This window comes from Thunnus albacares, chromosome 24 (genome assembly GCF_914725855.1).
Source record: "Thunnus albacares chromosome 24, fThuAlb1.1, whole genome shotgun sequence".
NCBI classification, from domain to species: Eukaryota; Metazoa; Chordata; class Actinopteri; order Scombriformes; family Scombridae; genus Thunnus; species Thunnus albacares.
In genome coordinates this window covers 3,622,789-3,639,287 of record NC_058129.1, presented here as the reverse complement: position 1 = coordinate 3,639,287, position 16,499 = coordinate 3,622,789, and the positions used below count along the sequence as shown (strand labels likewise).

General features: G+C 40.1%; 1 protein-coding gene across 10 annotated transcripts in view; it reads right to left on the bottom strand.

The window, feature by feature from the left end:
• Window positions 1-16,499, bottom strand: part of dock9b (dedicator of cytokinesis 9b) — a 64,623-nt gene that overhangs the window by 26,242 nt on the left and 21,882 nt on the right. For all 10 annotated transcript variants that reach the window (XM_044345058.1, XM_044345061.1, XM_044345063.1 and 7 more), the window contains exons 3-16: window positions 12,209-12,298; window positions 10,133-10,215; window positions 7,968-8,037; window positions 7,223-7,318; window positions 6,139-6,273; window positions 5,654-5,828; window positions 4,337-4,392; window positions 2,770-2,844; window positions 2,474-2,614; window positions 1,417-1,770; window positions 1,240-1,322; window positions 924-1,046; window positions 747-826; window positions 448-635 (exon numbers count right to left, since the gene is read on the bottom strand). In XM_044345058.1, the coding sequence (XP_044200993.1) occupies window positions 448-635; window positions 747-826; window positions 924-1,046; window positions 1,240-1,322; window positions 1,417-1,770; window positions 2,474-2,614; window positions 2,770-2,844; window positions 4,337-4,392; window positions 5,654-5,828; window positions 6,139-6,273; window positions 7,223-7,318; window positions 7,968-8,037; window positions 10,133-10,215; window positions 12,209-12,298 (1,749 nt within the window). The remainder of the gene's footprint in view (window positions 1-447; window positions 636-746; window positions 827-923; window positions 1,047-1,239; window positions 1,323-1,416; window positions 1,771-2,473; window positions 2,615-2,769; window positions 2,845-4,336; window positions 4,393-5,653; window positions 5,829-6,138; window positions 6,274-7,222; window positions 7,319-7,967; window positions 8,038-10,132; window positions 10,216-12,208; window positions 12,299-16,499) is intronic.

Here is a 16,499-nt window from a genome sequence, read left to right as displayed (position 1 = left end):
TTGGCCTAGAACCAATTTTCTGCCAGACACCTTCTCTTTTGTTCCTCTCTGTGCCCATTTCAGATGTCCATTAGTTTCAATAAAAGGAGGGAAAGTATTTCAGGGAAAGGATTGCCAGCTCTCATTTAAAATAAAAGAGGGCAGAGAGACAGATGGGGGAGAAAAGGCAGGTTGGTTTCCCGTATGGAGCTGACCTTGTGAAAATAACAACTCTGTATTAATGTATTAATCAGAAGCTGCTACTCTGCGTGAGGATAATTCTATCCAGCTCTACCGCTTGGCTGGTTGCCAGTTGTCTCGTAGGCTAAACACGAATACAAAATGATGATGATAAGAGAATGTGAGCCAAACAAAAGCCTTACTTTCCAAAAAGGTTTGAAAATAGGAAGGATTAAAGATAAGGTCACCAATTTCCCCTCATACTTTTACAATTCTTACTGCACGTACCTTAGCAAAGGATTTCTGCCCATCATACTTTAGGTGTTTTGGGTAGACATAGAGGTGGTTTTTGTAGATGGTGAAGGGTTGGGAACACTTAGCGATGCAAGGTACAAATTCCTCCACCTCTAGCAGAGCGCTGCCTGGCCCGTTTCCTTCAAAGTTCCTCACAGGGATGTAGGAGGAAGTGACACAATCTGCAGGCAGGAAAGGAGAGGAGTTACAGGCCTCAAGGTTAAGGTTTACTGATTATAAATAGATATAAATAGACAGTTACAAGTAATTTTGTAAATATTTGGAGGGTTTACTGGTTACATCCGGGGCCACACTGTCAATAGTTATATCTAAATTCCCTAAGAGCACAGGGAGTTTGGCCATTTTCTCTGGTCTGTTGTGGGAAACAGAGATAGAATCACCAATTACAAAAACAAGTATTAAAACTAGTGACTGTGATATGTTGTAGAGACAGGAGAAGAAAGACATACTTTCTGAAGTCAGTGAGCAGTTTGAACATGTCCTCATCTGACAGCTTGCTGCTGTCTTGTCTGTAAAGAGCTGAGAAGCGAGCGCTTTTGTCCAAAGTTCCTGATGCATCTTTAAACACAGGCCTGCAGAGACAGAAAGAAATTCACTGAACTTACTAAAGAGGAGCAAATTTCAGTGCTCCACTGCTGGTTTAAAGATTTGTGCCTCCCAAAAGGCTGCGCTGGAGTTCTGTTGCTCTGGTGTGATCATAACACAAGAGAACAAGCCCCATTAATTTTTAGACACTAAAGGCCAAAAGAGTGGGGGTTTTTATACCTTGCAGACCATGCAAATGGCATCCTGTACTGTCCCAGTCTGCTGCAGGCTGTCTTAGCATTCTTCAGCACCTTTTGAGCCATCTAACCAAAAAAAGAAGAGATTAATTTTTCTGATGCCTAAAATTAATAGTACAAGTTGACTGGAGCACACTGTCATCTCTACTAATGTACACACCTTTGCAGAGTCTGAGCTCTTCATGTAGGGTTCAGTACAGTGGGTGATACCCCCTTGCAGGACCTTCTCAATCCTGGCCACCAGGAAGATCTCTGGATGGGGGCACGTAACTGAAAAGACCCCCTGTCTGGGGTACTGGAGAGCCCCCTCTGGGAGCCCACTGGCCAGCCTGTGGCCGCCCAGGGGAGCATCACCACCGCTGCCGTTGATGTGCAAGTCCTGTCCACCTCCAGAACCAGAAGATTGTGTCATTTGTCGGACCAAAGGGTGGTTGAGGTCCACATGGAAGTCGGCCGAGATTTTTCTACTATTCTGGACGTCGAACAGGGACAGGACCACATAGAAAGGCTCCACCTTTAATGAAGGAGAAGAGGAGGGTGAATGTTTCTGGTGGAAGTTGGATGGTTAGAGAGACGCACAGAGTAGGTGAAAGAAAAAGAAAACTACAGTGTAAGGGATACCCATTCTTCCTAATGCACTTCTTGTTTTCCATCAAGTCGAAATGAGCCATTGATGTGATTCATCTTCCCATTCATTCTTTCCATGGTTCTACTATGCATTTCCATTACACAGAGCCATTTGTGTGTGCATGTGTGTGTGTTTGTGAGTATGTCTCTGTGTATGTGTATGTAGTAGAGCTAATAGCTGTGGTTTCCCATCTGAGTGTAAAAGGAGTACTCCTTCTACAGAGACAGAGACCTTGGAGAGTGACGGCAGGAAACCAGCTTCAGACTGGTGCTAAGTCTAAGTGCATAGTGGGAGGCCCAGGCTGGTTGCCATGGCAACGGCCATTTCTAGTGCCAACAACACCAATTTTAACAGGGGCCAGCCAAGTGGGCCATCTGAACTGTCTGTGATCTTCTTAACTGATCTAGACCTCGCCCTCGTTTGCTAAGAGGACATTTCCCAGAATTACGCTGTAAGCGTGCTTCCACACTTTCAAATGCATCCAACTGACGTGGGCCTTCATATGACAACTTTAATAAAAAATACACTCTGCAATTTTTAATGAACACCTTCAACTATATTTGACTCTTTGTTTTTCATTGAAACATACATTAGTTGTTGGCCCCTCTTCATTCTCTGCAACACAGCCCTGCAGGTTGAAAGACAGGTCATGACAGCTAACCAGGACCCTCTTCCCGAACTTCTCTTCAAACTGCCGCACGTCTGGCTCAATGCCGGAGAAGTCCAGTTTCTGTGGAAACAGGTGCTGTTGTCAGAAGGCTTGACATATTCATTGCCACAACAAAAATATATTTTAAAAAATAAGTAAAAAAAACATGAATAATAGAGGAAGAATGATCAGAACTGACTATCATACAGAATGTACAGGATTATTATCTTCATCACCTGTGTGTCAGGGTCCAAGGTAAATAATTTCAGGCGAGCTTCACTCCTCATTTTAGACTCAATATCTCTGGCAGTCTGTTAAAAAATGCAGGAAATGTTATCAGCATCAAATGAATTTCATAATGTGCTTCTCATTCACACACACACACACACACACATCCACACTGGTATTATTTAAAAATATTATTGTCATGAAAGGTCTAATTTGTAAGAAAAATAAATTTGTGAACATATGGCAGGTCTTAGACTTATGATATGATATTATGCTACATACTATGAACATGAAAATCCTATTGTATCTTATTAGGACCACGTTGTCAGGTTGTCAGGTTAGGCTAACCCATTGTTACTAGCTTTGGAGCTAACCTCCTTTACTTTTCCAGATGTGACGTGACTTTTCTTGGTCTTGAGAAGCTGCAGCATTTATTGACTGAAACACTGTAGTCTGTACTGTATATTTACTGCCAGACTGACAACTTACTGCCAACCTTTTCCTCTGCTCCACTCACATTCACTGTCACTTTTCTGCTGCTCACTCTCTAACTCAACCACTCACTCACCTGCTATGCCACATTTTACGCACTGCCGTATTCCTTAAAAGCTACTACAATACCAAGAGTTTCCTAGGCAACGACCCAGAGGTTAACTCGCATTTCGGAACAGCACTGCACAGAGAGCACACTATTGATTTCCAAATGAATGGATATTTGGCGTTATTTTTGGCGTTAAAAAATGTTTTTTTGGCCTGGCAGGGGTTCTTGTTGGCCTGGTGGCCCGCCAGGCCTGTACTATTATAGGGAAAACACTGTACAAGTAACCCTTTTCACATTGTACATAGTCATTTGATCAATTCTAAACGTAAAAATATTGATTAGAGTAGCTTTAAGTAGAGGTTGACTTTGTAACAAGTCCTCCAAATCAAACATCAAAAACACAATGTGTCTACACCCTCTAGAATGACACATGGTTAGGTATAGGCACAAAAACAACTAGGTTAGTTGAAGGGAAAGATCATGGTTTGAGTTAAAATACGTTCTTATTTTGTTAGCGGACCTTTATCATCATGGTAATAGTGATAAACACTTTGTTGAGGTCAGTTTGTCACTTAAACAAAAAAACCTGTCGTTTTTGGGTATTTGCTGAAACACTTGATGATGTCGTTTGGCTTGAGAGGACAGTCTCTTTTGTAAAAACAGCACATTACAGACTATGCCTTTAAGTGCTTATTGTCAGATTGTCAGGTTCCACTGCTGCACTCCTGTTTAGCACCAGAGTTGGCCTCATCTGGCCTCTACATTTGGAGGCCATACACACTATTCCAGATGTTTGCTTGGTTATCACCAACAGGAAAATGCAGTTGCAGGAAATACAGCTGTTTAGCTATTCTACTCAAAGCAAAGCTCCAGTTACAGTACAGACTGCTTCCAAGTGAAGTCATGTGGCACCTCAGATGTCCAGAGCACCACTACAGCATGTAAAAAGCTAATCCATATGGGCTTGTTGTGTGGTCATTCATAGGTGGTGAGCATTGTTTAACGTGTTACTATAGATGGAAAAAACAGGCTACCTGAAAGCTGTCTTGAAAACTTCCGGAAGAAAGGTCTGTTTTTCCATGCTCCTCATCTGTTGGAGAGATTAACATGAGCTCTGTTAGCGGATGCAATTATACAGAACATAATGATGTGTTGGTCTCTGCCTCTCTATGGAGAGGGAAGGAGAATTACATAACATGGAATTGATATTGATAATAAACTTGTTTATCATGCATCATGAGTGATTTTCATGAGTAAAAATCCAAGATCAATTATTCCATATGGAAAAAAACAAATTGAAGAAACTCACAGGTGGTATACAAAAAGCATCAAAAGACATGAAGGCAACAAATGCAAACAGCGTGAGGCAGGCAAAGAAATACACGCACGAATGATTGAGCTGTTAGGACAAGCAAGCTATCTTTACAGAAAATGAAAAGGGAAAGAGGTAGACACCAAGACAGAGAAGACAACAAAACAAGGAGAGAAAAAAGTTATAAAAACAACACAAAGTGGGAGAAAACAAATGGGTTTTAAGATGCTTTTAAACAAAGCCCTATGATTCAAATCATGTAATGTATGAAGTGCTCAACTCAAGCATGGCTAATAATGTTAGCTCCCAACCTGGTTATGTACTATTTTTAGTTCCCGACCACACAAATATTACAGCACCAATCAAATTACAGTCTGAACCAAGAATTCACCCACTGAAAACCACTGATATAAGGGGCACTGTAACTGTAAAATAAAAATAATAATAATAATAATTACATTCCTTCTTTTTGGATGATTTACTGTTTTGATCAAGTACACAAGTCAAAATAAACACCAAGGATATATATACTATAAATACATTTAAATTTCAGCTCAGTTTAACATTTTGGGCAAGTAAGAATGATAGAGTAATTGTGCTGCAACAGTATCTGGCCCAATATAAAGAATATCTGTTTCCCAGAATGTGGACACTTCTATTCTCTTATTGCACTGAGCCAGTTCTGGATTTTGTCTAGTTTCACAAAACTTTTGTGATTAAAAAGAGACATACAGCTGTGTGTCATCAGTGTAACATTGATAAGAGCTGTCAAAGTGACAAATGATGTAGCCAAGGAGCAGCATGTACACAAAACACTATGGGACCGAGACATGAGCCTTATGGCACAATGTTTACTAAAGCAACTTGTGTGGCCATTTACACACAACATTCAGTTGGACAGATAAGATAATCATACAGTTACAGATATCCCCCACCAACTTTTTGGGCCCATCCAACAGTAAGATACTGAACAAGCAAGATGTGAAAGAATTGAAAACCTACAATTAGGCAGATGACAAATGCACAAAAAGACACACACCGTCATGCAGGTCACCGTTCCTCTTCTCCTGCATGGCCTGTTCAAAGCTGCTGTGGAGAATCTTGTTCAGGGTGGTGATCCACTCCTCCATCTCTGCTTCACTGTCTGCAGCCAGCAGGAACGTGCTCTTATCCTGCATCTTCAGCTCAAAGGCAAACCGGCGCACTTTGCTGTTCTGAAAGACAACAAAATCACTTCAAGCAGTCTGTTCTATCTTAAATTCAAGTTTTAATTTGTGCTCATCTTCAAAACACAAAGGTTGCATACTTAAGCTAACTGGAACAAAGCTATTCTATTATGACCCAAAAAGCTGATAACTGTCTTGAATTATTATTAGAAACGTACACTCTAGCTCCTGAGGTGCCTTAGAGGCCTGCTCTCTACAAGAGGCTTACACTTTACTGTAAGCACACTTTCATTTTTCTGAATTCAATTTGTGTGCTATGTTTTCAAAGGCCCCAGTGTGTAAGGCCTTTGCCTTTTACCTGAACAACCCCCATGCATGAGTCAAGGAAGATGGTCCCTTTGGGTTCCTTGGAGGTATTCTCGTCTTTATAGAAGTTGAGGTTGTAGGATCCATCTCCCAGCTGAGCCAGATGGAAGTACCTCCTCTTGAAGGACTAGAGGATGAAAACAGAGAACGTAAAGAAATCCCAAATGGCCTCTTTCACTCTAAAAATATATGAGGGTGGAGATGGGCCATGGGAAAGCTCAAGTGTAAAATGAATGAAAGTACATAAAGTTATGGGATAACATGATTTCCACATGTGCAGAGAGAAAAAGACAAATGTTGTAATAAGATGCTACTGCTTACTTAAGGTTTTATCTCTAAATGACCCAATCATCGGTAAACTGCCCCTATTCAGAATTTATACGACACTACAATGTATTTGTAAGAAGATATAATGATAATAATAATATATTTTAAGTGTTACTGAATGTATTTATTAACCATTATAACTTCTGTAAAGCCAGGAGTAATCTAGCAAGTGGAATTAATTTTGTTGTTGTTGTTGTTGTTGTCAAACTGCTATTTCCAAGGTCAAGAATGAACTGATGCTCCACAGGTCTTCATGAGTTTTGAACACATTTCTAAACCATTGTAAAGCTGCCTGTGAATGATTTGTACATTATATATTAGCTGTTAATAAATGTTTTATAACACAGTGTAAGGATTTCTTCATTCTTCATCATATATGATTATAAAAGCTATGTTATACTGTATTATCAATCATTTATTATCTGTTTACACACCAGTTACAGATACTCCATCAGAAAAGTTATAAATGTTGGCATACATTAAACACTAATTAACACTTAAATGTCTTCATATCTGCTTACAACTTTGTTAAAGTGTGTTATAAACAATTTATTAAGTGTTTATATACTGGTCATGAATGCTAAAGTAAAGTGTTAACTAACCATCTTAACCACAATTTTGCCACACTAGCAGAAAACTATGTACTTGCATATTAAAGTCAAAATCACCACAGTCACTAGTAACAACATCAGAAAGGGGTTGTGAAAGAATGAGTTGTCTTTAGTGGTTAAAGCTGTTACTGTACCCACCCGCATAGTAACACTGATTGCACTGTTCATGTTGCCTTTGTACAGCCAGCCATGTTTAGACACTCCTCCCTTCTGAGATCCAAGGGAGGCTGTGTCCTACAGAAGGAGGAGATGCAAAACACACACGAAGATGAGAAGTACATTCATTTTGCTTTGAGTTTAAAAATCTGCTGACTGCCCTCAAGGCTGGTGGGAGGAGAGGCCCGCATTGACAGTCCAAGAAGAATGCTCTTCATTAAGATCAACATTAAGATCAACACTGCACTTCTCTATTCTTAAGGGATTTCAGCTGTGACGGTGTGTCTATTAAAGGTCATTGGCCTCTCAGTTAATCAATGCCTGAAGCAAGGTGATTATTGGGAAGGGATGTGCTCTTAAGATGCTACAAATGTCATGGAGATGTTTGCTATTCTGAGAAAGAGAACATCGAAGAAAACATCCAAACGTTGGCTTGTAAAAGAGAAATGGAATTAAATAAATGAACACAATATTGGGCAATAAATTAAAAGAATAGTGTTTGTGCTCTATTGCACTCCCTCAAAATTGAGTTTCTGATGGCACTGGGTTTAGTATGGCTTTGAGAGAGGTTGAACCCGTTGACCTATAGCGTCATTGTTTAACACTCCTGGGGGTTGTTAAGTGGCCGGTGGCTCTGTAGAAGAAGTCTGTTGTGAGAAGAGGATGGGAGTCTACTGCAAAAACCTTTTTTTTTTAATAGAAGAAGAGAGCATTCTGGGATTCTTACCTCATCTTTTTCCACATCTTCATCCACCTCAAACAGGTGAGGTGCCAGTTTCTCAGGTCTCAACACCTTACTGAAAGGAAACAGAAAACACAACTTAGTCTTCATTACTTAGTTTAAATTCAAATTCAATTTCAGTTTACATATCGGGCGCATAACCCAAGGAGTGAGGAGCCAGGAGACGGTTAGCTTAGCTTAGCAAAAGGACTGGAAGCAGGGGGAAACAGCTGGCCTGGCTCTGTCTAATGTCTAAAGTTAGCGTGTAATTCCCTGTAAAACCACAACATGTCATTTTAACAATTCAGTTTTTGCAAGGATCAAACAAACAAGATATAACATGTTAATTAGTATCTTTAAAAGTGTTGGTAGGCAGGTTTCTGTTACCTTCATGCCATGAATGTATTATAAAAGCTCTTATAATACAACCATGCTTTCAGACAGAGCCAGGCTAGCTGTTCCCCCTGTTAAGCTAAACTAAGATAACCATCTCCTGGCTATAGCTTTATATTTAGCGTGCAGATATGAGTGTGGTATCAACCTTCTCATCTAACTCTTAGCAAGACAGCGAATAAGCATATTTCATAAAATGTCAGACAATTCTATTTAGGTAACTAGTTGTGAAACAAGGATAGACCAGAGAACATAGAAAAAAGATGAAAAAACCAGCTGGCAGCTGTGTTTTGGAACCAATGAAAACATCTCGCCGCTGTCATTTGTAGGCCACAGAGAAGTGTATTGCAATGTGCATTGTGTATTGCTTAGTTATGTTACATAAATGAGAAAAGGTAGATTTGATAATATGTGTGACTCTGACAAATATACACTTATGTTTCAGAATGCAACAAGTTCAAAAAGCACCTCTTTTGAAGGCTATTCACATCAGGAATACTTCTTCTAGCTTTACAGGATGTCACTCAAGTACCGCAGTAGCTTCTCTAAGTGCAGCTCAAACCCCAGATGGACAGCTTGCCCTTTGACCTTTACAAGACTCAGCTTGCTCTAGGGAACTACTAGCATAAACAGCCTCAAGGCCAAGGCCGGGACCTGACTAGTTTTACTCTACAATGTTTTAAACATGACACACAACATCTGTAAAGAGCATTCCTGTCCTTAAGGAAAGTGACTCGACCAAGGACACATATGGACGTAATGCATTGTGGGATTTCCTTTAAGCTTTAATGATATCTATCAACAGTGATCCCAGAATAGTCTGCTTATCTTTGGTAAAAAAAAACATAGGAAGCCTTCTATTGTTGTTGAATAAGAGCTTGGAGCCTCCCAGACACAGATTTCCGTGTTTCTAGGGTTCTGGCTAAAACATTCACTGGGCTGTAAACAAAGGGCACTAAACACAATAAGATTTACAATACGGCTTGAAGGGCTTTTGCACCACAGTGTGCTACAAAGTGGACAAAGCAGACTACTAGCTGGACAGCTAGAGCCAGAGAAAAAATGTTAATGAGAGAATAAATACACACTCAATCCAAATGTGATGGACTAAATAAATGCAAATTAACACATTTTAATCGTCAGTCTCTCAAATTAACACAAATATCTGAATTTACTTATCTGTTAAAATAATTTTGTACACCTGTTTTATTTGCTGGATTTAAAGGGGCGCTCATAAGAGACAGATTAAAATATGTTCAAAATGAAAGCAGCAGGACTTGAATTTTAGTCCCTAGTATGTCCTTGCCTTTCAAACTCCACACCTCCAGTCTAAAAGGCTTTCTGTTATAAATTTGTATGCTTGTAAGTTAACCCTGATGACATCATTATGGCATCAGCAGGGTTATTTTCACAGACTACACAAAGCACCCTTCAGAGTCGCAGAGGACATTATGATGTTCATGTGTTCCGAGTCCCTTTAACACCAAGAAGATAGTAGATTTATTTTGACAGATATGACTTTCAATAAGCCAGTTCAGCTCAACGGTTATTCGAACATTTCAAAAAGAAAAGGTAGCAGAGACCTTGGCTGCATGAATGCAGCTTGGTAAACTGTTCACAGTACTATTGTGCTGTATTCATTGTTAGTGAGCATGGGGGCAATGTCAAACTAGTCCACCCCCAAATCACTTTTACACTTCGAGCACAGTCTGATGAATCTGTCAGGAAAATATTCTAAACCTTACATCTGTCAGTCCAGCTGAAACACACACACTCACTTTGGGAGCTGACGGAAGTCTCCAGAATATTCCTCATATTGGTAATTGACCACATGCCAGTCCGACTTGTAAGTTTTGATGCACTGCAGAAACAGAAAGTGAGGAAGGTAGTTTTAGCAAAAGCAAATAACACACATGATCCAGACACAGACAGGCTCAGGTTTGTGAAACAACAACAGCAAAGTAAGTGCATATTTGATTTCCGTCTCGCCAAAAGATGTTCTTTTAAAGGTAAGACTTGGACTTGCAGTGATCTTGTTGTTTTTAAGACAGATCAGTTGAAGGAGTTTTAGCTGACACAGCTATGGTTAGACTGACTACTATAATGCATTGTTAACAAGAAAAACATTCCTTTTACTATATGTCAGGCAGTGGAATAGTGATTTATTTCTGTCTGAATAATCCTGGCACAAATCAGGCGTTTGAGAAAAACACAGGAAGCTAAAAAAAAACCTTAAACGTTTTTGTATAAGTCTTGAATGAAAGACAGACTTAATCCCTATTCAGACATAATTCATATTACGGGGGAGGTGGGGGTAATTAAATAATTCTCCTCCTCCCTAGGAATGAAAGTCATCACTGTAATTTGCCATTCATCATCTGGCAAATTAGACTCATGGTGGTTTACAGATCAAATGTGCAAGAATGAATAGTTTGCACAAGGTAGGGACTACATCAGAATGTAAACAATCATAATATTAATTTGAAACCTGGTATCCTCTTCCTATCTGATAAATTCTGCCAGAATGGTGATGTTTTACTCCCAGTAAGATCAGGAAATAGAATTACAGTAGAATTACAGAACGTACGGCTCCCATTATTGCCAGAATCCCATTGGAGGTCAGCATATTTAAGGTCAGAGTTTTATTATGCATGAAACCTCAGAGGTACACTTGCAAAATGCAAAATGTCTCTCTGGACTGGATGTAAATCACAGGAGGATCAGTGAGTTCGCCGACACTTAGTATGTAATTGGGGCTGCAATTATTACTGGGTTAAGGGGTGAAAAATCCCAGAGAAATGTGCTCTGGACAGCATTACAATCACTGACCAATGTAGGTAATATTGAAATAACACCACCTCTACTATAGAAATTAATCTGGTCTTAATTAGACTTTCCTGTATAATTTTTCAATTCAGACCAGTGTAGTAAGATGTGTAGTATATCTGTGAAAAACAAGTAATGATTGTTTTCATTTTTATAATCAAGACAATGTCAAATGTCATAAAACCAACTGCTGCCTAAGCTAACAAAGTTGCCCAGAAGTTTGTGCATCAACATGTTTTTAAGGCACTATGCTAGGTAAAAATGTCTCTTTTCTCATTATTGTTTACTTTATGATATTTCAATATGTGTTTGAATATCAATTCTGCAAATTCATGAAACACACATGTTGAGTGAGGCAAGAGGTCAGTAAAAAGTGGAAAAATTAATTCAAAAAAGAACGTCCCCTCTGTATAAGACTGCACAGCTGCTCCAGATGTGGTTATGATGTAATTCCTGGCTGCAGCCATGGGGGACTATCTCCTATCAGCCTATATCAGGCCGCACCCCAACCAACGCAAGCACACAGCTCCTTCGAAACAACATGACGTGAACCACCAATGAACTGTGGGTTCCATCTGTGGCTGATCCACTGCACTGTCAGGAAACATGTGAGGGTGGAGAACACAAATGGAAGTTCATTTAAAGGCTAACAGCAACATCGTATCGGTTTTCCCTTGTCTCTAAATCATGTGAGTGGTCAACAAACATTTTTCTTTTTCACTAACTTTCTATGAAATCTAATCCGCTCTGCTTTATCCATATGTCGTAAACAAATCAGAATGAATCCTTGGCTGGATTAAAGGTTGAACGTATGAGCTTGATGGGTCTTCAGGGTGTGAGAGCAGTTGCAGTATCTGGACAGAGGTGAAACACCTGTGTTTTGGTGAAAGGAGAGAAAACGTGGCTGTGCTCCAAGAAAAAGGATAGAGCAGGGCTTTGGTCACAACAGAGAGGTTGAGGCTCAGGCCAAGATGTAGGGATAAAGAATGGACAAAGCAGGCCTTCGTCCAGGTATGTATTAGTTTTACCTCTTGGACAAACAGCGAGTGAGCTTCTTTCTCGGCAGTCTCTGGCACGGTGGAGAACAGAGTCCTGCCCTGGCGCCTCAGGGTGGAGATCTGAGGAGACAGACGGAAAGCAGGCATGAAAAGCGGAGTGATACAAGAGATTGGCACAACTTATCCATCCTGCTGGTGTTTTTATGCAACAGAGCAAATTCACTCACACTGTGGACCCATTTCCCGCTTTGACTGTATGTTTAGTGTTATTTTTACTGCTCCTCATGATTACCGGTATATGAGATTTTATTGAACTCCAGAAGGCAGTTCTCTTTGTACTTAACTTCAAAGCTTGACACCAAGTCAAGCTACAAACCGGCCTTCTGGAGCTAGTATGGATCAATGCCCTGCTCAAGGACACTTCAGCAGGGACGATGCTTCTTGCTGCATCTCTCTGATGCCTCCCCATTCAACCAGACGGTCAAATCATATCAGACTGTTAGCTCTGATTGTCAACAATAAAAGTGTAGTGTGACATTTTGAAAAATACACTTGAAACACCTGAGAAGATTGATACCACTATAATGTCTACACACTATAATATGAAGCTTAAAGGCAAGAGATAATCAGCTTAGTTTAGCAGTATGGAAGAAAGGGGAAACTGCTAGCCTGGGTCTATCCAATTTTGGTTTGTGTATAGGTCTTTGTACATGTCAAACAAACAAGATATAATGTCGCCTTTAGTTTCTTTTTTTACCTTTGGACAGATCCAGGCTAGCTGTTTCCCCCACCTTACAGTCTGTCTTTATGCTAAGCTAACCAACAGGCTCCTGGCTCTAAGCTTTATATTTAGCGTACAGACTTGAGAGTGGTATCAATCTTCTCATCTAACTCTCAGCAAGAATGCTAATACGCTTTTTCCTAGTGATAGCAAAATGCAGCTTTCTAAATCATTAAGGGTTCTTAACATGTATCAGAAAAAGGTTCCATACTCAAACTGTGCATTGACATCTATTGGTAAGACAAATGTGTTGAGAATGACCTGCACTTAAATATTATACATTTGACACAAAAGTACAGTGTGGTGACAGAAGGTTTTGCCTCACAGACAAACTGAATATACTGAATAAAGAGTAAGAGTTGGAGTCATATGATGGTGAAGATTAAGTGTAATTGGACAGATGTAATTTCTCTAAATCTAGGTTAATTACGTCAACAGTTAGTTTTGAATGTCAGCTCGAACCAATTTCAAGGCAACCACAGGTTCACTGACAGAATGAAGCAGTACACTGCTGCTTCAGTCATATGATTTTTGCAGTTTTGAAGCAAGCTAGTGGTGGTTTCAAGGTCTCTGCTCCAGAGTATTGACACAGGCTTCAAAGCTCCAGTATCAGGCATAACATCTCTAGTATTTCCCCGAGTATTGAACTATTCCTTTAAACAAAGTTGTAAATCTAATGTAGAAAGTTGAGATGAAAGGAGATGGTACTTTTGTTCTTTTTCACAAAGAAATAAATTGCCGCTACTGCAGAGAATCTTCTGCAGCCTACCCTTATTCCAGTCCTAATTCTCCCCCCTGCCAGCCTTATTAGACAGATTCAGCCAGAGAGAGGAGAGCAAGAATCCATACCAGAGGAGCAAAAGGCGCCTCGGGGCGTCAAGACTGTTGGCCTGGCAAGTCTTCCGAGCTATTGGACGCTGCAGCCACCATTGCTCCCACTTAGTGTTCTGCTTTTCTACTCACCCCACAAAGATAAGTAGGAAACAGTGGCACAATGACCTAGTTTTGTCATAAATCTCCTATTCTTACATTGGCAAGCAGTTATTGAGCCTCTGCCCTCAATTGTCACAGTTCACTCTTGCAATAGCTATTAAGGACGTGTCAGTAAACTGAACCGAGCTCATATATTCGACCCTGTGTAATCTGTATGCAGGTCAAAAATGTTCTTATACTATACGTATTATAAATCACTGACACTGGTGAAAACATCTGCAGTGAGGAAAATTCAGGTCATTCAGGCCGACTGCAGTGGTTTGGCTACAAAAGACTTGGATTGTTCTCCATGATTACTTTGGAAAAATTCAATTTACTTTAGGCTTTCAGTTTAACATTTTGGCAAATTTGCTTATTCACTGTCTTGCCAAGATGAGAAGATCAATACCACTCTCATATCTGTCCATTAAATTCAAAGTCTTAAGGCGGTTAGCTTAGCTTAGCCTAAAGACTGGAATAGAAGCAAGGAGAAATAGCTGACCTGACTCTGTGCATAGGTAAAAAAAAAAAAAAAGCACCTATCACCACCTCTAAGGCTCACTAATTAACACATTCTATCTTGTTTAATCCATGTCATGTTTATGTTTCAGTTTTCGAACAGATTAAACAAAGAAGATACAGAGCTAGGCTAACTGTTTCCCCCTGTGTCCAGTCCTTATGCTAAGCTAAGATAATAGTCACCTAGCTTTAGCTACATATTTAGCATACGTCATGAGTGTGGTATCAATCTCCTCGTCTAAATCTCAGTAAGAAAGTGAATATGCTTCCCAAAATGTCCAACTATTCCTTTTACTTCACTGGTGTGTGAGCAGGATGAGATAAAACTACAGGGGCTGAGTTGCTCTCAATTTGATGATCATAAAAACTCAAGGGTGAGTAGATAATAGTAGAAAATGTTTCTTTTTGGGTGAATGACCCATTAGCATGACACAATATGACACTTGTCAGATACTTCAGTTGCACTAGCACGAGTTTTAGGCCAAATTTCTGTCTGCATTTTAACTAATTCACTCAACACACACAACCTGCCCGTTTGACCAGTCACTCACAGGAGACTTTGACCAAAGCACACTGCTGTCAGTCAACTGTAAGCAAGAACTGCTGGCCGCCAATTAACAGCATTCCTTTCACAGTCATTAAACCAGGGCTTTGACGGCTTCCACTGGGCAGAGCAGTGAGTTCCCACAGGCAGTGACGCTGCAGGGCAGATAGGGTGATGCCAGGCATTAAATTCTCTAGCATGGAGATATCTAGGCAGAGTGGTTAAGGGCAGGAGGGGAGAGTCAGGTTTTCCCATGTCCTCTTTCTACTTTGAAAGATGAAAGTGACTGCAGAATGACTGTTTTATCTGTACAAATGTATGGTTACATATGTGTGCAGGATATGCAAAAGAGTAATTTCATTTTGGCCTGGTCACTATACTCTACTATGATTAAAAATGTTGGATCTGAAGTATATTTAGACTACACTTAGTCCAATATCCATCCAAGGATCTCTCCTATATTCTGCATGAATGTACAAGTGGGGGAGGTTAATCCATAACTCAACACTTCACCTCCTTTTACCTCCTTCCACACTGAGGCCCAGCACTCTCTTGCTTACCCAGTTACCGTGCACAAGTGTGTGTGTTCACATGCGTGTGTATCTGTACCACACATGCACACTCTAGACCCATATGTCTAGCTGGCTCCCCCCTTTTCCTCTCTAAGCCCAGTGATGTAAAACATATGGCAGGTTAGACAGATGGACGGACTGGGTCGGACCAGACATACACACACACACACACGCACAAACGCACGCACGCACGCACGCACGCACTGAGTCCTGGGCAGTTACTAATGGCTGTGCACTGCAGACGGCCTTGTAATGAAAACCACTCATCATGTACTGATTGTGAAATGGTCTGGAAGCAGACTGTACAGTACATTGTAATTTCCCACTACATACTGTTGTTTCTATGAATTCACATGTGTCTATTCTTCCCTCTTGTTTTGTTGCCTTAATTAGACTGTTACAGTATTATCTTCATTACCCCAACCAAACTAGATTAGTGCGATAAAATTTGTAAGTTCATGGAACACTGACACTTTGAAGATGAGAGGGTTTCATCTGATAATAGCAATATCCTCTCCCGCCCACAGTACCATCGTATTAAGTGCAACACTCTCATGCCATCCCTGTGTGTAACAAGGGGCATTCTCATGAAAAGACATACATCACTGTACCTCTTTGGGGTTTAGATGTAGTAGTGGATTACCAAATTAGATAATGGTGCTGCAGCCACTAAGTACATATCATACATGTATCATGGGAGTAAAGTAAAAAAAAACACAATTACCATAGTTTAAATTTTGTTTTACTTTGTTGTAATGTATGAAAAGACCCAAAATGAACATTGTAAGCGAACTACTTGATTAATATAAGCAAATTTGAACAGCATATGTATAGGAATGATTCTGTTCCAAGCTTTTTGATCACTATAAGCGGTTTCCACTGTAGTATACTTCATTAAAAACGGGTCACAAATATACAGCTTTTTATATATAT